Below are 24,392 nucleotides of genomic sequence, written 5' to 3'. Positions count from 1 at the left end.
TTTTATATCATATATTACACTATTTTGAGATATTCCCAGGTTTTTTATCAGCTCATTAATTGTATATTAACTTATGTTTAGATCATGAGAGAAAGTTTTTTATTATTGTCCATGATTAAAAGTCTTCTTGTAAAATGTGCGTAAAATGTGTACACAATTTTTAGTGTAAACGTAGAACCGGTTTTGAGCCATGCGTCTCATGGTATTTTTTTTTATTATACACATATACCTAGATTAATTTTGATACCTTTTATCAGGCAATATGATTGTAATTATTTCGTCTTCATATTTTATGCTAGAAAATAATGGTAAAAGGTTAGCTCAAGCATTTCTTCTAGCAATTAAGAATTCTTTACTGACAAAAAATATATGCTTACGCTTTGTAAATCCCGTATCCACGTGCGTTTGCTGGACCATCTGACCCCAAGCCCGTTCAGTGTACGATACGATACGATATTATTATATGATGTTATTTACTATATTATGTCTCGTATCCAAGCATGCGCGTGAATGGCGTCATGCGTCAATAATACTTGTTCAGTTAATACGTGGCTATGATATTATTCGTATTAAGTCTCGTATCCAAGCACGTGAATGGCGTCATGTGACCACGACTTCTCTTATCTTTAGCTGCAGATGTTACTCAGGCCGCATAAAAACGCCTATCTCTAGAATTAATCAATCAGAGAACCAGGTCCCAAAAACCTGAACGTCCAAGTCTGCCGAACTGGAGGCCGATAAATTGGCCCCACGATGTCCTATCAATCCTTGAACTTCCGGACAAAAATTCTTACACAAAAACGACCAACGGAAACGTCAGAATTTTTACAAGTTATTGCTGCCTTGGAGATTTTTTCTGGCAATCTAAAGATTATCGATTAAAAGAAAGAGAAAATATTATAGTTTTTCAGATTCATTTTGTCCGTTCGCGAAAATTACGAATTAGAAGAAATTGAACATTCTTATATTTTTGTATATAAAATACAAAAATATATGTTGCGATAATATATGTTTTTGTTGCGATTTTTACATCTTTATTGATTCGGTAAATCGGAAGCCGAAAATAATTTCAATGACCCAAAATGGAAAAATGCGTGGAAATTTTCATTCAATAATGTGTGATGAATGAAACTGCAATAATGTGTGATCCGCGAGAAAGATGTGTTACAAATTAGCTCTCATTTAAATATCCTGAATTCGTGATGCACAATTACAACTTGAACCTGTTTTCCCGTGAGCTGATGTCAGCTAGTCAGTCGAGCTGCTGCTCCTGTCAGTCAGAAGCAGTCAGGAGCTGGCAGCAGCTGTCAGCTCGTTACAAAACTTGTGTGCTGATTGTTGCAAGTCACGCATACAAACCCCTTGTAAAATATGCACTGATTTTCTTCATAGGATCAAGACGATGAGTATTATTATTTTAATTAATAACATTTTGCGTGGGGGATATGTGAACAATAGAGAAAACTGAGTTTCTGTATTATTATCATTATTATTATTATTATTACTATTATTACTATTATTATTAGCATTATTACTTTTATTGTTATTATTATTATTATTATTATTATTATTATTACTATTATTACTATTATTATTATTATGTAACTGCTCTCAGCACAACAGGTTCATGGGCTCATATAGGACATCTAAAAAAATCATCGATACATGCCATCATCAACACCCTAATCCATTAATAACGCTATAATTCGATAACTTGCCAAAGGTTGATTAATAATTGTTCAATAATAAAATTTTCCTCGTGTAAATCATGTGTTGTACAATGGAAAAAAGTGCCGTAAAAAATTAATTCCACAACAGACGTGCGTATCCCCAATATACTTGGACGGAAAATATTTTTGTTTCGAATCGTAATAAGTGAGTGTCGTAGAAGATAGTTATGAATAATTTTAACAACAGTTCTAAATTTTTAATTTCTAGCGTACAAATCAACAATGGAAAAATAAGCGGGGTACCTACTCTGTCTTGATTTCGTCATTGCGCGCTAATGAACATAAAAATTACTATTCTTGGCTTTGCACTAAGGTTGAGTTTATCATCTTGGATCAAATTAATATTCATTTTATTCATCTCTGAATTTCTGTAGCCTGGGCATCGAAGACGAGAAGTAGCAATGCTGCTCTTTGTTCAGGCTTATAAGTTATTTCATACATATAGTGAGGCTATATATATTATATATATTTTTTACAATGTCCAATAACATCAAATATTATCAATTCCCTTAAGCCGAGGCAGAAAATATCCTTCAAAATTTATAAAAGCAATCTCCGCAATTCACTTGATGGATGGTGTTTGATTAGAATATCGCTACTGAGTAAATACTTAAATTTGTCGTCGGTTATTGAAATTCCAATTGCTTACAGAGAACTCAGAGTCCAATTGCTAACGACGGCTGAACAAATTAACTCGTAACTTTGCGATGATCTTTATTTATTTGAAACAAATCCTACATAAATATAAAAATTTTCCTTGCAATCTCTTCTTGTAGACCAACACAAAAGAATATTTTCGGCAGTTCTGTTCTGTTCTAAAAAAATTATTGGGTTTCTAAAGTTCTAAAAAACGCATCAAAGTTGAAAAAAATATTGTGTTTCCGTAATATTTATTGCTTATTCTGCGTTAACGCTTCAACATTTGTTTTTTTAGGGAGAAAAAGCGATAAAAGGTAGTGGTACAAATATATTTTAGTAACTTAGAATCTATATTTGTAGGTTACCAGAAATTTCAAGAAGATTGGGTTCTAACTACGGATATCAATAGTAGCCGACAATCGTTCTCGTGTTTTTATTGTGAACACACATAGAAATTTGATAGACTTCCTTTGCATGATTGAATATCAGTTTGGTTAATATTTTCTAAAATATCTCGCCATTTTGAATGAATGCATACAAAATCCCGTAACATTTCGTCGCAGAAGTAATCCTAGACTAGACTAGGATTACTTCTACGATTTAACTAGAACCTTAAAATCTTACAGGTATCCGGAGTTCGTTTTAGGGAAACCAACGCATGGGAAAACCTACCCATGAAGACTGGATATCACGAGACTTTTGATGTTCATTTTGTTGCATTACTAAATCAATTAAAACTGAGCTGAAAGTCAACCTATGTACTCCTTGGTATTGTTGATACAGCGGCTATAACTGTGAAACTCGGAATTTTTTTTAACTTTGTAATTAATCCATTTAAATTAGTTATCAGTCTATATCAATCCGCTGCGTAGATTTCCATAAGAAAATTCTCTAAGAAACGAAAAATTAAAATATGGAACAAATTTGAATGTATGAGTCGAAATTTTATATAACAGGCTCATTGATTTGAACTGCTACTTAACTTTGAATAATTAATTTAATCAGACTGAAACATCGCAAGAAATCGAGAAGAGACAATTAATATTAGGCCAACTTATATAATATTTAAATTAAGACAAGCAAGATACCTCCAAAACATCTTAAAGCTGATATAGTTGTGTTTATCAATAGTAAAAATTAATCAGAGAATTCTATTTATTCTTGCATTTAAAATCGATTACTACCGGTACTAGAAAATTTTGTTAGCTGGTAATATAAAATTTTTGAAAAACGGTTGCAGAAGAAGAACCAAAAACTTGAAAAATGTATTCGCATTAGTGGACAAAATGGAAGAAAATGTGTATGAACGTTTTTAAAATTAATGATAAAGTTACAGAAAGAATGAGGGATTTCTACATGATTAAAAAAGAGCTTTGAAAGGGAAATTGCTCAAGCGACACCTCATCAGTAACGCATCGTACTATTTTCATATTGAAAGTTCCTTACATGTAAATAGCTTTTTATAATATTAATAACCTCGAACAGAGTGTCAGTGAGGAGAAAATATTTTTTAACGCCATTCTGATTTCAAAAATTTCTGCTGATTTTTTCGTCAACATTTGCTGTTTTGTTTCATATCTCCATCCACACCCAGTGAAATGAGTGGCTCATTGTCCCAATAACGACGCACTTTTTAGCATTTGTGCCCCTGACCCCCGAAAAAAATGCATATCAGTTTTACGTGTAGAAAGTGTGTAAAATTTCGGACAATTTTCCCATTAATTTTTCCAAGTGCAAGCATCGAGTCATAATTGTAATTTATTTTTTTGATAAGAACAGAATAATTATGATAAATGCTTTTAATTGTAGCCGTCGTCGTAGTCATCTCCTCGTCTGCAGTCAGCCAGGCAGTAGAAGATCGCAACAAGAAGCATAATGGCTGAAATAAAAATTAGGGTTTAATTAACAGAAAACCGGTATTTTCGCGTGACAAATGATGGTTTAATTAACACAAAACCGATACTAAATAACCTTTCATGTGCAAAATGATGGTTTAATTAACACTAAACCGGTATTTAATAACCTTTCATGTGCAAAATGATTGTTTAATTAACACAAAACCTGTATTTGATAACCCTTCGTGTGCCTCATTTCATTATAAGTATTGTCTGACTACCTGAACAGTGAACTTTTATTCAAGGTGAATTTCAAGTCTAAAAGCATTCATGTTCAATAAATCAGGATTTGGAGATCAAATTTATAAATAATTTTTTATAGTAAGTAAATTGTTAATATGTCATAGTTTCTGATGACCATCAGGATGAATCACAACAAGTAGATAATAATTATACACCATACTATTGTCCAGTATCACGAACAAACAATTGAACCACGACACACTAGCTTTATACAGCACTGGAATCAAATATTGTTATGTACTAACAACCGTAACAATGGGCAATGCGACCTCCAAAAGTAAAAAAATCACCTTAAATAACCGTTTCCTCTCAGTAAGTCTCAGTAATCCTTTCATTAATAAATAATCACACCTAATACTAATTTGTAATAAACAATAACAAGAGGCCTAAAGATCCTGTCACTATAGTAATACAAGTACCTACCAATAATCACTTCCAATAGCTATCTCATCAATTCATTCCATGAGAAAATTATCACTCTCAATACCCACTTCTAATAACTAAGAACAAACCTCAGGGATCCCTTAGTTATTAATGTAATCACTTCCAAAAACTGAGAAAAACCCGCAGAGATCCCTTCGTTATTAATGTAATCACTTCCAATTCTAACTTTCAATAACTAAGAACAACCCTCAGGGATCCCTTCGTTATTACTGTAATCACTTTAAATTTTTACTTCTAATAACTAAGAACAACCCTCACTGATCTCTTCGTTATTACTGTAATCACTTTAAATTCTTACTTCCAATAACTAAGAACAACCCTCAGGGATCCCTTCGTTATTACTGTAATCACTTCCAATTCTTACTTCTAATAACTAAGAACAACCCTGAAAAATCCCTTCGTTATTAACGTAATCACTTCCAATTCTTACTTCCAATAACTAAGAACAACCCTCAGGGTTCCCTTCGTTATTAATGTAATCACTTCCAATAATTAAGAACAACCCGCAGGGATCCCTACGTTATTACTGAAATCACTTTAAATTCTTCCTTCCAATAACTAAGAAGAAAACTACCTCAGGGATCCCTTCGTTATTACTGTAATCACTTTAAATTCTTACTTCCAATAACTAAGACGATGGGTCCCAGGAAGCCCATGACGCCGATCTCCTGGATCATAACCATGAGGTAGGAGTCTGTAGGCGCGTACGCCAGCACTGTCATTATGAAGCCTGAGATGAAGAGCGAGAAGCCCAAGTACGAGAAGATCATGAGCGGCCGCTGCCCGATCTCCGGCTGTAAAATTCAATAGAAATTCATTGGAATTTATTGTATATAAATATATATTTCTTGCAGTGTTCTATAGTTCTATTATTATAGAAATTATTTGCGTTGTGTTATCGATTGAAGAAGTTTATGGTTAGAATTTAGTCTTTCATGAGCGGTCTTTGCCCGATCTCCGGCTGCAAAATTCAATAGAAATTCATTGGAAGTCGTTATATTTAAATATATATTTCTTGCTGTGTTCTATAGTTCTATTATTATAGAAATTATTCGCTCTGTGTTATCGGTTGAAGAAGTTTATGATTAGAATTGAGTCTTTCATGAGCGGTCTTTGCCCGATCTCCGGCTGTAAAATTCAATAGAAGTTCATTGGAATTTATTGTATATAAATATATATTTCTTACAGTGTTCTATAGTTCTATTATTATAGAAATTATTTACGTTGTGTTATCGATTGAAGAAGTTTATGGTTAGAATTGAGTCTTTCATGAGAGGTCTTTGCCCGATCTCCGGCTGTAAAATTCAATAGAAATTCATTGGAAATTATTATATTTAGATATATATTTCTGGCAGTGTTATATAGTTCTATTATTTTAAAAATTATTTGCGCTGTTTTATCTGTTGAAGAAGTTTATGTATAGAATTAAGTCCGTTTTCAGTGTTAGACTGAAACTGGTAACGAATGTTCAACAATGGAAATCATTTTGATAATCAAATACGGTCTAAAGTGAGTAAAGTATTCCTGGTTTTTAACATTGGAAGGCTATTCTAATAACATTTATTAAAACCAACATTTATATTAATTATTTTATAATGGTTACCGATTTCGTTCACGCCCTATGAATTGTTTTTCATGTACAGCAATTTATGCTTGAACAAACACAACTAGTGAAAAGTAATTCAATTACTAACCCTTCCTTGCAGTTTATCGTCCATGGTCCTTTTTGTATTTGTGTAGATCTGGTGAAAAGAAAAAATTATTAGAGAAATTTCATTTTGTTCTATAAAATACAGACAGTGTCACTCTGGTAGCAACTTTGTTCATCTTTATTTTTTACACACGAAGTTTTTACAGTTGAGCATTTTCGCAAAAATTAGGTTTGAAGCAGTTTTGTTGACAAAGATAGAGAGACTACTAAAAATTCATAGACATTCATGCTCATGTTCGACTCGAGAAGGATTTTATATTTGAATCAAAATACACGTTGGGTAATTTCATTTACTGTTTGTTCAAGAGATGAAATAATTAGATCGTTTGAAAGTTTGTGGCGTCTTCAAATCGTCGGAAGTTTTACTGTAGAACTTCACGCAAAATGTTCAAATATTCAATGTTCATTCTTACCAAAAATTATATCGAGTCTATGATATAAGGAGCTTTTGAAATGCGTCATAGGACGCACTAAGAAGCGTACCTCACTCATCTAATATCGTTCACCTTCCTGTTCATTTGAAAATGGATTCAACTTAATAAGAAAATCGAGAAAACAAAACATGAATAACAGAGTTTTTGACATAAATACACGAGCACAATCTACCGAAATAATAAAGAATTGCTTTCACAAATTGTGATTGCATTTGATGTAAATGTTATTACCTCAAAAAAGTATGACACCTCAGTTCAAGCCGTAGGTTTTAATGGTACTGACTGTATGAGTCAGGCTGAAGCAAGAGGTCCGGGTGCTGATAAGCGAGGAAGCTTGCGATAAGATAACGCTGGCCTGATATCTAACGATAGTTAACTGCCAGAGTAAGACTGGTCTTAGAAGGAATTGTTTTATGGTTGGTTCCGTTGAAATTATATTATATACCCTAATAGAGATGGTAATAATTAAGAAGATTGATGTACTGTTTCCCAGATATAAAATTATTGTGCTTCAATCGATTGAATTAACAGACCAGCATATACACCTATATATAGCATTTTAAGTCGAATGGCATTAAATCTGAATTTTCACTATAAGACGGTAATTTTAGCCTTGAAACAAAACCGATTTCTTGTGATAACCGACGCAATTTTATGTTAATTAAACACAGACTTTCTAGTTTCAGCTCTCTCTTTCAAAAGCTTTTATTGCATTTATCATCTGATAGCGAGCGTGCAAAGTATTCATCGGTCTCGATCATGAATAAGAAAAAGGCCATTGCTAAATATTAAGGGCATAAAGGATTGTCTGAGTCACACCCCAACTTCTCAAAGGACCAAATCAGTAAGTTTAATAAATTTAAATCTGTCTTTTAATAACACATCCTAAAATCACAAAAAAACGCGCTAATGTTTTTCAGCTAAGTGAACATGATTATATTAGAGAGCTATTACGCTTTCACCTGATTATTGTGAATCATTTTTTCATTAGATTTATTGTAATTTCCACACAACCAGCTTTGACAAATTAATATCCATTATTATTATGAGTCTACGAGTATATAAGATTTCGTGCATGCAGCTTATTACCTCAATCACATAGCGCCCAAATATTACTTTAGGCTGACCAGCCTACATGTTTTAACCATTGTCACTGATATCATGAAAATTTTTCAATAGATAAATCGGTTCCCAGAGTAATTGGATTGACTCGCACAAAAATCAGTAACATTTGAAATAATTTATTGGATTGACTCGCCCAAATATTTGTGACTGTTGAAAAAAATTATCCCGCATTGTGAGTTCAAAGTTTCCGTTGACATTTCTTATCAAAAGCCGAGCCGACACGTGTGACATTCGATGGCTGAGTCACGATAAAGGACCGTGTGAATGATTGAACTGCGTGATGTCAATGTAAATTTATTGAAATGGTGAAAAAATTATTAATAACATAATTAAAATGTTACCTTTTAATACTGTTTTTTTTTTGTTATGAAAGTGTTTTAGTGATTTTTCTGTACTTTTTTTGATAAAAGATTACAAGCCATTTGAAAATTGCTCCTATTAGTCTACTTATTTACGAATGATTAAAAATTTCATCTACGAAATCGTGGTGGTTTTTCTGAAATACAGAATTTTCTTGAAGAAACTTTTTTCACCATTCAATCTTAAAACAGGCCATAAATATAGAAATGATGAATGAATACGGGTAAAAATACTTGAATAGTTCACTGAAATAACGAGCAAAAAATTAAGATAAAGATCAGAAACTTGCTTGGGTTTCACTAACGAATTAATATGATATATTTGAAATTAGACAGTTTTGCAAGAAGTGTGAAGGTTATTTAGTTTCGTTGACATAATCGATTTTTAATTGATGAATTTTTTTAATTAGCCTCATGAGAAAGAGCGTTTAGCTGCGTAACTTGCAGAAGAAGAAGCGTTGTTTGTTAAGATAAAACTGCTGATAAGCCCGATTAGATATGCATGACTGCCGAGCTCTAGTTCCCCTAGCCGCATTCGAGTAGTCAACGTGAAGGTGATACAGAAAGTGCACTAAGTGAGAATTCTTCATTATTCGTATGCACTTTACAATGTGAATTGTTACTGTATGTGTAGGAAGTTGAGTGGGGATGAAATGAAAGAGCTTCTCCACAGATTTTTAGCTTCTTTTACGCTTGGCAATCTCATATGTTGGGAAAGAACAATTTTTCCTAAAAATTAAACTAGCTTAATTATACTTGTTAGTAGAATTCACAGACATTTTGTGAAAATCGTGGAAATTAATCATTGAAATATGACTGGTCATCACAAGCTTATACGAATCAAAGTGTTTCCAAAAATGCAGATGACAATAGGTGCTCGCTCGAGTGTCCTTAAATGTGAACAGAAAATAATTGTTTTTATAGGCAATGACCAGTTTCCAAAAAATTAAATTTAAAATGTTCACAGACATTCAATTAACTGTGTGGTGAATGGATTTGAAACTTGGAATTATGTGATAATAGACTTTGATTATTAATCTCGACTGACAATAAAAAAAGTGAACTGTTAAATTCTAAAATGTGGAAAATATGTTACATTTTTCAATCAAATCTGACTCTGTGATTATTTAATTAATCCCCGTTTATGTTTTTGCTATGCATATACTATAATCGTTGAACACTTTACGTTTTCATTTCCAGTTTTTGATTAGAATAATTTATCCCAGCACCCGTAGTCAAATTCACACAAAATTCACGCAGACGGAAGAAAGTACAATTCTCCTTCATAAAATGGAGGAAAAGACGAGACTTGGATGCCTGTATTTCAAAGGACTCGCGATAATTTATATTTCTATTTCACTTTATTCGCATTCGGTCGGCTGCGTCACCGTTGAGAACAACGTCTACAAAGACGTGTACGTCGCTATACGTTCAGACGTACCTGAGAGCGAGTGCGAGGCAGCCGTTGCTAACCTTGAGGTGAAGTCATTTTTCTTAACTTGTGTTAAAGATTATTTTGAAATTTATATATTCCTAAAAAATTTATTATATTAAAATAAATAATAGTAAATTATGCCGCTCCCGCTAAATTTTATGAAGTCCATACCATTAGATAGCAATTTTGTTTGAATGTATAGTTTGATATCTGTGTATTAAGTTCAATATTTATTAGTTCTTAATAAATCAATCATTTAGATAACTTGTTCGTAATCATTAATTCAAGGGAATGAGCCTATTGCCGTTTGATGTATATCAGGGTCGGATTTCAAGGTGCGGTTAATTGGTGTACTAAACCATCCAACAAATCAGGCTAATTAAAAAATAATTTAAATAACGGTTTCATTGTAAAAGATTTCCCCACACCAATGGAAACAATTGAAATATCTAATTTAGTGAAATTGCCAGAACTTAATCAAAATTGCATGAATTTGATTGAAATTTCAGGAAGCTGATTAAAATTGTTTGAACTTCTGAATTATATTGGTATTAGCTGGAATTTGATTTTTATTAGCTGGAATTGATCGAGATTGTTTTAATTCGATTGAAAAATCTCGAGATTGATTGATCTATATTGAAATTGTCGTAACTCGATTAAATCTGATCGAACGTAATTAAAAGACAGATTATTAGAGTTGAATGATTAATTTTTTCTATTTTCGAATACAGTAATATATATTTAATCTATGCAACACAATTTTAATCAAATATTTATTGATATTACCAACTATTAGAACTATTTTCCGGTGACATCAAATTTACGATATTTCATCTAATCGTGATGCATAATAAAAAAATTAGATCAGTACTCACTGCAGTGAGTGACAGAAAGCGCATTTTCTCGTCGACGAAAACGTGAAGTCACGGATGGACGGACGGACAGACGGACATGACGAGCACAATAGCGCCTTTTTAGCGCATTTTCTCATTTATGGAAAAAAGCGCTATTGTGCTCGTCATGTCCGTCCGTCTGTCTGTCCGTCTGTCCGTCCGTCCATTCGTGACCACGTTTTCGTCGACGAGAAAAACGCGCTCTCTGTCACTCACTGCAGTGAGTACTGAGTTATATTTTTCCATACATGAGAAAATGCGCTAAGAAATATAAAATGCCGGCCGCACAACAAACTTTCTTCTTTCCTCTTGTATCTTCAGACAGCGTTCAACGAAGCCTCAGGCCTGCTCTTCCAAATGACGGAGTCCCGCTTGTATTTCGACAAGCAGCTCTACGTTGTGCTGCCTTCGCACTTCAAGACCTGCGGTAGACACTTCAACGAGTCGCTCTCCGCAGCAGCGCCCGCTGGATACTCGTACCTTCGAGCTCCTATCAGGTCAGGAAATTTCCTATAATTGTCTATAAACATTTTATTTGTCTACAAACATTATATAATTGTCTATAAACATTTATTCCCACCAGATATCTGACGTTAAATCAGCTTTGAAACAGTGTTTTTTTTTGTTTGCTTCAACGTTAACTCAGTGTCGCTTCGACGTCATTTTCCCGGTAGGAATGAACATATATGCAAACATAGCCCACTGTGACCCAAGGCATTAAACCCAAGGTTCCAATTCCAAAATACGAAAATAAGCCGTTGTTTTCTTGAATTGATTAAGAAGAAGATCTCTGAGTTTGAATTATTTTTTTGTATAAATTTCAGATTTGAAGTCTGAAATTGTATTAAAATTTTTACAATTAGGCTCCCTAAAAATATAAGAGCGCTTCGTGCGCCAATCCGCGATACTTTTCACTTTAGCCCAGCGTTGCACGGGATGGATAATCCTTGCTTATTATTTGAGATCCTCATAAGTTCGGTGGCTGTGCACTTCCGAAATGGTTAAAGACATTTTTCAGTAGCAAATTAAGCATGAGAAAGAGCTGGGCAATATTCGTCAATGACTAATGAACATTTGTGTATCTATCATGGACACATTATGGGAAATTATTTTAACATCTGTCCAGCTGCTCAGAAATTTAACCAATGACATTTACAATTAATTACATACTTTTTGAAAACATGCCAATCCTTGCTAGTTGTTTTTTTTTTAATTTGACGTGGTTTATATTTTCAATTCCTTAAACCTGCCTTTCTATCAACAAACGCCAGATGAAGAATTGTTCGATCTTCAAAATTTAAATCAATGAATGCTCTGGTCATTAATTTTGGTTATTAAGCTATTAAGCTGCAATATAATACTAATTTTCAATTACGTTCTCACACAGAATGGGTAGGACACACGGCATTTTCGGCGACGATATCTGGACGCAACAGCCGCGGCAGTGCGGCCAGAGCGGTGACTTCATTTCCATGGCTACGGCCAGCGTAGCGAACAATACTTACGCTGGTCAGTGATACACTTCTTTAGTGTCGTAGTCTGTAGTGATCTCTTTTCTCTAAACGCAAGTTCTGTTATTTAAAGTATTGAAATAATTTTTAGCTCTGAATTTTTTGCCTTGAATTTTAAGCCCGAGTGTCTATTTTGAATCGAAGACACAAAATTAAATTCAATAAAAATTAATTGAAATTATAGTAGAATTTGGATATATGTAATTTCTACTACCTAGAATCGATTTACCCAGAGATTAAATTTTTGAAATTAGAAGCAACGAAAACTTTATCATCCGAATCGTTAACACATTAATCGCAAATAAAAATTTTTCAGTTGGAAAGTATTGAATTAGTAACACTTTCATAGTATCCAAATCGTACAATTTTGGCTAGGCCGATATTCATATAAATACGGCGCAAAATTAAATTAAAATTTACCAGCGCTCACGAATAAATGTTAAATATTTATCACAATTTACCTAAAAAATTTTGTTTCAGATACGTTTTTCGGATGTAACCGATTGATAAAAAAATCTATAAAATTACAGACAGGATATCTATAAATAAGCTGAAAATAACCCAAGTGTTGAATAATGAGCTAGAGAACAATAATAATAATTATTGTTACAGCGCGTGACCTGGTGAAGGAGTGGGCTAAGTTCAGGTGGGGTGTGATGGATGAAGAAGGCCATGCCGGGGACTCCATCCACCCTCCAGGATACGCATCCTATGATGGCTCCTACTTGCCCAACGCATGCGTCGACAGTCCGCTGTCCTTCTCTCTGTTAGACACCGAACAAACTAGTTAATTTTTGTGATCAAATCTTATTTGAAATTAATATTTACTGAAATTATAACTAAATGCGTGTTACACACCAAACAAACTTCTTAATTTTTGTCATCAAATCTTACCATAAATTAATATTTACTGAAATTATTACTAAAACTTAAATGAAATTATTATTGCCCCTAATTCAAAATGCTTGAAATTTCACACGTGCGTTGGTAAACATGAGTCGCAGTTTTAATCATTCAACCAAGAAATATTAGGGCATAAAATAAAGAAATAAAAAAGTCACCGTGAACACCGATTCACGAATGGAGTAAATAATAATTACAGTGTATATGTTACGAATTAAGTTAAGCTGTTAAAGACGTGATGAAGGAAGAAATAAATTTCCAGTATTCATTTTATGCTAGTGAGTGAAATGAATATAATTATATTTATTCAATAAATTCTCCATAGTTCAAGGGTATGATAATGTTTCATTGTTGTCTATGACGCTTTCATAATCTCTATTTTTGCGACGTAAATAATGAGTGAAGAAAGAACGCACCAACAAGAGCCAGTCGCTGATTTTCATCGAGGATTTTGTAAATCTCTGGCGATTCAAAATTCAAAAGTTTGGTTCCCATCTAGGAAAAATGTATCCACTCGTAGTGTCACTTTCATCAAATGTGAATGAGACTTTGTCACTTTCCCAGGTCAGACTGCAGTTCCGAACAAGATTGCATAATCGACCCCGAAATTAATACAAACCAGACCTCGTCTATTCTATCGGTACCACATTTGCCGAATGTGAGTTGCGAATTTTGTTCTTTCTTTGGATAAACTGTGCCATAAATAGGTTGTTCAACCAAAACTCTTAAAAAATCCTAACTTCTCATATTTTTACAATGAAATACTTATGATTATCTTTGAGATAGGCTTCAAGTTATACACTTATGCTATTTTATACTCACTTGCTATTCTCTCCTGCTTGCTACTCTCATTTTGCGAATTTCAAATTTATAAATAATAATTGTTCGTAGATTCAATCGCAGGTCAATCTCTAACTCTGTCTCAACAAAACCAGAAATTTTTATCTTCCCGAGATATAATTTTCATAATATTCGAAATCTTCCCATCAATTATTTCCTGATTATAATTATATATTATATAAAATATAAAAAACATAATATAATATATAAAATATATTTCGTTGCAGGTGGTTAAGATGTGTACCGCTGCCACACACAACAAACATCTGCCGACGAAGCAGAACTTGCTCTGTGCTGGCCTCAGCGCCATGGAGGTCTTCCTTCAACACAATGACTCCAACGTCAGGTAATATTATATTATTTAACCCTTTACCACCTAATCCAACGTCAGGTAATATTATATTAACCCTCTACCGCCTGACATGAGTAACCGGAGCAATATTGTCACGCGCCTACTTCCCAAAAAGGATACGTTCTAGTGAGCGCAAAATAACTTGCACTGATGGTTACCGCCACGTACAACTTTAAAATGTTCTCTGTTGCGTACAAACGTTCTCAGGTTGCTAGACTTAATAGTTTACGTATAATTTAAGCTGAAAGTTATGTTCCCGGAGAGTGACATACGGCGGTAAAGGGCTAACTCCGTGCATGCGATACAACATTTGTATGCGTGTTATTTGAATGCTGGCAATAAGGTTCCAACTTTCCCAGCATTAATTCACAAGCTCGTGAACAGATCTCCTAGCTCAACCTTCCAGCAAGAAAAAACAATTTTAAAAGATACAACTAAAACTGAGGTATATAATGCAGCTGGTACAAATAAATCCCATCCTCTTACTCTGATCGAAAAAAGAATTCAATTTTATCTCTGATGTCTAATTTCTGCACATGGAAAATAGTTTAGCATTAAATCCTAGAATTGTTTACATGCGTTGCAATTCACGATTTTCCAGCCCTAATAATTATTAGCACTATGCGTTAAGGTATTAAGCTAAATTGCTAGATTATTTTTCGCCTAATTTGTAAAAAAATTTCAACTTGCGATCATCCAATGATAAATTAATTAAATATTATGATTATTAGTTTAACCGTTTACATTTCGATTTTCAGACCCATTACTGGATCATTTTCGGTGCCCTCAATCAAAACTGTAGTGGCAAGAGTGAACCCAATCATTTCATCGATAATTATGGCTGTGGAGTTCACTAAACCAATGGTAGAGGTAAGATCGCTAATATAAAGGCTATTGTTATTCCACACCAAATACTTTTGTCAGCAATTTTTTGGGTTATCTTGTATAATTTATCGCACTTAATTATTATTCTAATCCAGATGCTATTCCTATTCTTCACTATTTGCGCCGATCGGTTTTTACCGCTAAAACATTCATAAGTTGAATTACAGTTTTGTAAATGTGATAAATTTTATTCTATTTTCTCACTGTAACGGAAAAAGTATCACGGAAATAGACACCGATATTAAGGTTTAGTTTTACCGAGCAGTCTTTCTTGTTTTGAGCTTAATAAGCAATTTCATCGAAACATCATTCGAGACTTCGATACATTTTTTTGCAGCCTAATTTCTCAGTCCCATTCTGATTTCGAGCTTCTAACAATGCTCTACAAAAAATTGTCTTTGGCTGCTGCAATTCCAGCTTCAAACTACTTCACCTCTAATTTTATTTATTTCAGCATGGATATGAATTCGAATACGTAATGGACGGGATATGCCAAGCCCTCGAAGCCTACTTACAAGATGGAATTTCATTCGGCCTTTTGCTCTTCCAAGATTCTAAAGTATCGCTCGTCGGCGAGTCTCTACTCGGGTCAGAGCTCGTTGTTTTGAACTCCACAGTGAAGCAAACTATCTGTTATGCCTTACAAGTCGCATTCGAAGAAGCGCGTCCTATTTCTTCTACCGATCGATCTATTGCAAACGTTCTTGGAAAAGCGACACAGGTAAGCAATATTATGTATTGCTCTCCGGATAACATGTTTACCTGGGGAAAACTGTTGTAGGAGTTCTTAAATTAAAAAAATATATAATATAAAAGGTATATATATATATATAGCGCTTTTTAACACTCGGCTAGTTAGTAGGTTCATTTGGCGATAAATAAAATTAAAGCCTTGAAGGTATGTAGATGTGTTACAGCTATAATTAGTTTCAATAAAACTGTTTACAGCTAAAAACTATGTAATTTAAGCGGATAGTTCGACACGTTTGTGATATTATTATTAATTTTGCTCGGGTTCACGATTTACATAATTCCTGAAAAAGATATCTTGATATTGTCATTGTGGAAGGTTTTCAAAACCATTTCATTGGTCCTGATAAAAGTGATTTAAATCAATGGAATCGTATTTGTAATATTGTCCTTAACTACAAGTACTGTCAATACTGTCTACTTATCATAACTATATTATCTTGGTTTATTTGAAGCATACCATGAAACAAACCATAGTAATATGATGCTCTGACTCGTAAATGTCATCATTATATTTAAACTATAACATATTAATATTAATAATAATAAAATATTAAATTGTTTTTCTTACAGCTCCTACCCAGCGCAGGAGGAGCAATTCTGTTGATCACGAAGCCACGGGACGAAACTGACGACGTGAACGACGTGGCGACGAAGGCAGAACTTAACACTGTGTGGCCGCTGCTCTACTCACATGATGGCCAAAATATTGCTTGGTAAAAATTTACCAAATGGTATAATATTATATGGTATATAATATATTATTTAATGGTACATATTACGCCATTATAATGGTATATATTATATTAAATACCATTGAACCTAACACTACAGTGACTGATTCAATATCTCCTTCTTCGAGCGGTTGATGCTAGTCGCCTCTAAGTACTGGAGTCAATTGGATCTAAATCAACTAGCTGAATATACACCAATTTGACAGTGTTCCGCATGAGCAGCTGTTGCGTAAAGTTTTTGGGAATAGAGGGAAATGTACCCCAATGGATCAGAGATTTTCCAGTAGGTAAACGAGAATCTACACCTCAGTCCACTACAAGTCTCTTTTAATAACATTTCAAGAGTTTATGAATATTTTTCAGTGTTATGAAGAATAAGTTGAAAATGTGTTGTTACACTCCGTTTAATATTACTTTTTATGAATACCAATTTGGGAACCAGGTACGAGTCGCTCTCGCAGAAGACGGGATCTGACGCGGTGCTGACGGTTAGACAGGCTCTCAACAATGACGAATGTCAAGCCGTCATGCGGATGGAACTCAGTCGAGCCTTGCAACAAATTCTCTCCAACAACCAAGTGGATGAACTTACACAGGTGAGCTGTTGTGAAGAGATTTTGTCACTTTGTACTACGACTCACATCGGTCGGAGTATAAAGCGCTTGAGCAAAGAAACATTTTCCCATTTCATTTATTTATTCGTAATTCATAATATGCCGAGGCTCGTCAATTTTTTGCCGATAATGGGCTTCAGAAAGATGATGCCCGACATCAGTTGAATAACGGTGTTCAACAAAATTTAAGTAAGCAATTTCAGTTCAACCTAAATTACTTTTTCCAAATTGAGGAATAATGTTAATGTTATGATATAAGTATTTTCTTTACTCACAGTTGAGCTCCCAAGCTTGTTCGTTAACGGGAAATACGAAGACATGTTCGGCGTCCTTCACGATAGACCCTTCGGTTGCGGCTGACAATTACTTGGTGAGCGTGTACTACCCGAAAGACTTTCAATCCATTAATGTCTCCAACGCCGGTGCTGATTGCACGAAACTGCAGTATGACGTGCAAACTGACTCTTCAAGTACGCTCAATTGCTCTTCCTTGGTAAGTTGATGTAAAGGGCACTATTTATACGACGTATGAACTTGCAACCCGTTAAATCACAGTTACAAGATATCTTTTTGAAGCAGTTTGAAATATACCGGCAATCCTAATTTGATATTAAATAATAGTTTCAAAAACTTCTATTTTGTGTAATTTCTTTCATAATCATTTGACACAGAACCGACTACTCGGTGAGCGGTTGGCTCAAGTAGCCAACGAGAAGCTATATATTAAGATAAAACCACAGCATTCTTACTGTTACAGCCTTCGAAGATCGACGTTACATCACACTATGCTACCAGCGCACAAACTATCTATTCTGAAGTTGTGGCCAAGGCTGCAGTCATATCACCTACTACGATCAGCAACATGGGTAAAAGCTCGATTGTCAATGTCGACGTAAACCTGAATAAAACAAATGGAATATACATATGGACGTCTGAGAACTCCCGTGACCTGAAGTTTACAGCTACATCTGCACCAGCTGTCTTCGCACAGGTGATATATGCTTCCGTGATCGCTTTTCATCTAAAATCTAGATGAATTTTCTTTACCGGCATTTAAAAAAAAAGTTCCTAAATCGCCAAAAAATATTGTCTCCATTCCAGAAAGACACCTATGTTAAAGTTTCCTCAGCCGAATAAGAAGTCAATCTCTCTTATAGCGACATAAGGCCTGAATTCATTTCATATCGAGCAAACTTTCTTCTTTGAAAAGCTTCCACAGTCCTCGACGTTGCACTAAGTTCGACTGTTTTGGCCAATACAAATCATATTCACCATTCAAGTGACATTTTCCCAACTAATTTTAAATTTTAACCAAATCCAAGAAAAATATCTGGGTTTTATCATTCACTGAAAGTTACCTAGTTTGTGATAAATTTTGAGTTGTTCGATCGATGATTATAAGCAGCAATAAGTTTCCCTTCTTGCAGCATGTATATTAGAGTGGCTTTTTCAACTCTTGGTTCTCGGTGTGTTGATAGTGCGGAAAAGATACGGAAGTGAAAAAAGAATGAGCGCAAGATTTTAGACATGCACATGTGGATGTCCACATCCATAACTTTTCCGCTCTATTGTGAAACCGAATCCTAAAAATTGGAAAAACGCTCCATTATAATTTGCATATGAATTGCAGGTCTTTGTTGATGGTCGGGAGGTGGTAGGGGCCAGAGTGTCGCTGGCCCTGACGATTCTCAACTCGACGGCTGGCTTGCCTGGAACACAACTTCCCGACATCGTCATGAGGGACACTGGCACGGGTGGTGAGACTGTTGTGGTGAATGTTATTTTTCGTCTACTGATTCCGTTTCTCTTTCTTTAGCCTAAATCTGCGTTCCATTACTTTTTTTTTGTTTTTACAGAAGGGTGTTGCTTTTCAATATCTCAAGCTCTCCTCCAATTAAATCCAATTTTCTCTTTTAATTCAGTTTATTGGCCTTCAAACTTTTTTCTGTATGTGAGTGAATTTTTTTTAAGTTTATAACTCTGTTTTTGATCGTTCGACTTTCACTGTTTTTTACTGTGTATCACACAACTTTAATTTTTACTTTCATCGTCAACGTAAACATTAAAATAGAATGGCGATGAAAAATGAAGACAAATTAATGTTCAAATTGCTCCCATAATCCAAGCAGGTTTCCATATTTTTCTATAACATCATACACTTTATTCATGGATGATTTTCAAGTTTATATTTATGGATTTGAATTAGGAACGAAATAAAATAATTTAAACACACATTTTTCAGCGGATGTCACTGGCAACGATGGAATCTACTCGGCGTTCCTTGCTTTTTCCAGCGGCAACGACTCATCCATCCAGACTCCAGAACTCAGCCTGGAAATAAGCGCCTCTGGACAAGGCTTTTTCCTGCCTGATTCTTGTCAGTGAATAAAATTGTTTCTAAAACATTTGATGATTCAAAATAACTAAATTTATGTCCACTGAACATACTTTTACTTCTAACTCAGGGGAGACAGATTTCAAGAAACCTAAAATAGTATTCATGAAGAATAAACAAAACGATAGAATATTAGAATATAACGGTACAAGTGCAATATCTGGGCTCCTATTGAGCTAAGAAAATCTTTGAAAAAAATTTTTTACACATTGATAAATTAGATAAAGAAATCTTCCTCCGCAGCTGAAGCCTTAGACCCGCCACTGTCTTGCTGCGGTTCATCGTTACCTCTTCCATCAACCTTGTCGGTGACTCCAAAATTGGACTTCAAGTCTTCCATTCGAGGCCGCGTAACATCGCCTCTACCGGCCAACCTGCCTCCAGGGTCCATCTCTGACCTGAGCGCCTCCACTGCTGGATCAGCCGTACGACTTACGTTCACGGCACCCGGGGCTGACTTGGATGCTGGAACTGGTAATTAAATTACATGTATAATTATGTTGTAAAATATTCGTACTGGATTTTATATTGATTGAACGTTAATTTATCAAGCGGACACCGTTCACGACGCCCGGGGCTGACTTGGATCATGGAACTGGTAACTAAGTTAAATCCCTACTTGATTTAACTTGATTTGATTTTAACTTGATTTTTGATACATCACTTGATACTTGATTTTTTAATTATTGAACGTTAATTTATCAAGCAACCTCCGATCACGTCGCCCGGCACTGTTCTGGATGCAGATAATGGAATGATTGAGGTACCAACTAATGATATTTTACTCACATTTCCTAGGATCCTGGTCACAAAGATTCTTTCCTGAATTAAATTTTGCTGAGGACGAGCCATTGAAGATTTGTAGTGTGAAGAAATATTTGTAGAATGTGATATTTTAACGCTTGTCTAATTTGTAATAGTTTGAGCAACGTTAATCTCGTCCAAGACTGGTCCAACAGATGGCAAAATTACATAGCTAAACGACTGAACGAATAAAGTTTCTGCTATAAAGTTATAACATAATGTAAATCATATTGAAATCAAATTATTCGCACGTTAGGCGCATGTTAGCGAAAATAATTCGACTCGGCATGAAATTGTTATTGAATTATTGTACTTAGATATTAATATGTTAAATTGCTTATTCCTCGCCATTTAAACCCTCCTATGAAGTTTGTTTTTAATTTTCTAATTCCAGTGAGCGGATACATAGTGACAACTTTTTCAAGCCCAACCGAGGAGGGTAGAAATCACTCAACACGCAGCGGCATAGTTGCTGCAGGCTCAAGACAGAGCCTGGACTTATCGAAGGATACGGTAGGATGCGACTTGTATCTTGACTACTACATCAGCGCCTTCGACGAGCTCGGTGCTGTTGGTCCTACATCGAATTCCGTGAAGCATCTGATCAGCTGCAGCGCCGGCGAGAAGTCTTTATCGGCAGGAGCGATCGTCGGAATCACGATTGGTGCTGTAGTTTTGCTGATAATTATTGTGCTGATCATATACTTGTGTTGTAATTGGGACAGAAGGCAGCAAACCGGGTTATGGCAGTGCCTCACCTGTTCCAAATCGTCTAACAAAAAGAAAACCACCGCCAAAGATACTCCTTCGAAGTCAAGTCAGAGGCCAACGAGTGTGGAAGTAATTCGCAGCATCGATGATTTGTACACTAAGCCGGAGAAATCCATCACGAAGAAAGCGGGAGGTGGAGTCACCAACGAAGGATTTGAAGGAACCACCAAGAAACCAGCTCCTGTTCCTAATCCAAGACAGAGAAATCGAAATGACAACGATAGCATTGCGTCTTATGGTTCCCGTGAACTCGAAAAATTCAACATGCCTTACGACCTACGTGATTCGACCCTTCAAACCACACTGCCCATCAACAAGGTGGGCATTCCAGTTCCCGGTAATGACGCTAGAACCGATCACGCTCGAACGCCTTACGCCCAGTCACTTAAATCCTCCCCTTCGCCGTCTCAACTACCAATCTACCCGAATTATAATTCAAATTCTGGCATGTTTGACATGGAGCCAAAACAGGCTGGAAGTCTACCGGATTATTCGACCAATTCTCGCGATTCCCCTTACGGTTACGACCAAAGGCGACCTGCGTCTGTGTCGGAACTACGCAAGCCAAGTCCTTCTAATTTGAACACGCTTGTGTAGAGAATTCGGTCAGCAAACATGAACAAGTTTACTTTGAAGACGCATTGACATTACATGATTGCAGAGATCATTCGCCTCTCAGCAGCAGATGCAGAAATGAATTATCGACTCGAGCAATAATTCTAGCCACAATAATGCTGGCATTTCTAAGCTAACATGCGACAATCGTGAACATCTGAATAGAACAATTATATATAAACTTCAACTGTAAATTATTTCTTAATAATTATGAACATTTTTTATCTAATTTTGTCGATCAGGCATTCAATTCAGTACAGTCAAACGAGTGATTGCTCTATATCTCCAAATAATCAATTTTTATCATTAATATCCATGCATAAATACTCTACGTTGCTTGATCGTTGATTCTGAGATGCGGTGAGAGAGAACGTGTGATGTTTTACGTGTCCCAGACACCCATGCTAGACTTCAATAAAAAACGAAATCCATTCCGCAAACCACTTTTTTTGTAGGTCCGTTCACCATTTTGCAAATTCATCACAACTCATTGAATTAATCACGAAAAACACCAGCACAAACTAAATGATTTTATTTCATTTTTATTTTATTGTATTTAATGATACTTTTATTTCATACCACGCTAATGCATTATTTTAGATCCGGGTGAAATGATTGACTTTCGTTCATTTGAAAGTTATTCATTTCATCATCCACGTAGCCTTCCTCCTCAATAATGAGTCGTATTTTTAAGATAATTACATATTAGTGAAGAAGTAGGTGTTCATCTCGGTTCCTGCTTCGCTTGATTTGATTTCAAAAATCTTAATTTTAAGCTACGAATAAAAAATTGTAAAAATTTTCCACCAATGTAAATGAAGTAGACAATTTTTTCCTAAATATTAAGTATGTTATTGCCGGGTGCTGGATTAGATAGAGCTTTATGATAATAAATATCGCTTTGATAGGCGTCGTTGAGGTTAAAATATTCTGTATTTAGTTAAATTTTTTAAGCCTATTAAGATTGTAGATATTTCGATCGGGTAGCTATGTTCTTAAATAAATGTCACGGAAGTTGCCTAAGTAATGAACAGTAATCGATAAACTGAAATTATTCATGAATGCTGAATGTATGTTGACAATGAAGCAGTTCATTCGCAAGTGGCTTAGATAGAAATTTAAAATTTTTCATTTCTTTAGTTTACCTGGCTTCTGCCTATTGCACAATCATTGGCCCCAAAAATTGTCTTATTATTAACTTGATTGTTGCCTAAACGTCATTCGCGGAAATTCTGTTAAGCTATGACATCTCATTCGTCAAAATTATGAATTATATTTTACAAAATATGATAAAGTGCGAGCGTAACAGCCACAGATGAGAATCCGACAGGAATAAAAAATAATCCTCATTGACAGTTCAATATACATAATGTTACAATTATTTTTCAATGAAACTCTACTTTCTGATAAAAAAAAGTTATCCTCTGTTACTTATAAATTGATCATGACGTTGGATAGTAAAAGTTATGATTCATGTAAATTTATTTTATGAGCATTTCTTGTAACCTATTTAAAGCTCATTCAACGTTTCATTTTCCTTCTTCTGCATGAGCATGCGAAATTAATAGAATTTATTACGTAACATTTAATTTTCGAGAGTTCAAGTCATTAAATTCAAAATTATTTTAAAGTAAATAAAGAGAACCGTAAAGTTGATTCAATGTATAAATGAATGGTATTATTGCAGATTAACTACATCCAAAAAAAAGGGTGTTTTTTTTTTAATTATATGTTTTTTGGGGTGTAGATTACGAATCTGAAATCCATTTCCAAAAATGGATTTCAGATTCGTAATCTACACCCCAAAAAACATATAATTAAAAAAAAACACCCTTTTTTTTGGATGTAGTTAATCTGCAATAATACCAAATGAATTATATAGCTACGAAAAAATTAGATTTGGTTTCATTATTCACGGTTATTAACTTCTGGCAGTCATTTTAACCTTGGTTGTTAACATTTATTAGTGTTTATGTTATGTTCCTAATTATCCAGAAAAATGTTATAATTTAGTTTACGGTCTAAACTTTCTATAGTTGTCGTTTTCTTTGAGATAAATATCCTCAGAAAAATATTTCGAATAATAACTGTTATAAATTTGTGGATTGATTTCACATCCCTATCAAGTCCACCTAACTATAAATACGAAAATAAGAGCACTTATTTTAATCATTTAAACAGAATATATTATTTAACTGAAATAATTTTAGTTTCCCAGCAACCCGAATAAAACGGTCCACACAGGAGTCAGTGATAATTAATTACAGTTACAGTGTCAATGATCAATGGAGAGTTGGAGACGAGTTATGG

At 34.6% G+C, this 24,392-nt stretch overlaps 1 protein-coding gene across 1 annotated transcript; it reads left to right on the top strand.

Moving 5' to 3' along the window:
• The first annotated feature begins 9,779 nt into the window (after nucleotides 1–9,779).
• LOC108672107 (calcium-activated chloride channel regulator 4A-like) lies at nucleotides 9,780–23,602 on the top strand. The gene is made up of 16 exons (XM_018159730.2): nucleotides 9,780–10,059; nucleotides 11,230–11,405; nucleotides 12,296–12,417; nucleotides 13,032–13,185; nucleotides 13,887–13,980; nucleotides 14,390–14,508; nucleotides 15,273–15,384; nucleotides 15,854–16,120; nucleotides 16,723–16,865; nucleotides 17,326–17,479; nucleotides 17,775–17,990; nucleotides 18,255–18,488; nucleotides 19,128–19,254; nucleotides 19,740–19,874; nucleotides 20,136–20,366; nucleotides 21,091–23,602. The coding sequence occupies exons 1-16, from the start codon at nucleotides 9,871–9,873 to the stop codon at nucleotides 22,062–22,064; spliced, it is 3,447 nt and encodes a 1,148-aa protein (XP_018015219.1). The 5' UTR covers nucleotides 9,780–9,870; the 3' UTR covers nucleotides 22,065–23,602.
• The last annotated feature ends 790 nt before the right edge of the window (nucleotides 23,603–24,392 follow it).

This window comes from Hyalella azteca, unplaced genomic scaffold (assembly GCF_000764305.2).
Source record: "Hyalella azteca isolate HAZT.00-mixed unplaced genomic scaffold, Hazt_2.0.2 contig17652, whole genome shotgun sequence".
Taxonomy (NCBI): domain Eukaryota; kingdom Metazoa; phylum Arthropoda; class Malacostraca; order Amphipoda; family Hyalellidae; genus Hyalella; species Hyalella azteca.
The sequence above is the reverse complement of the archived record's forward strand: the minus strand, read 5'-3'. Positions and strand labels throughout refer to the sequence as shown.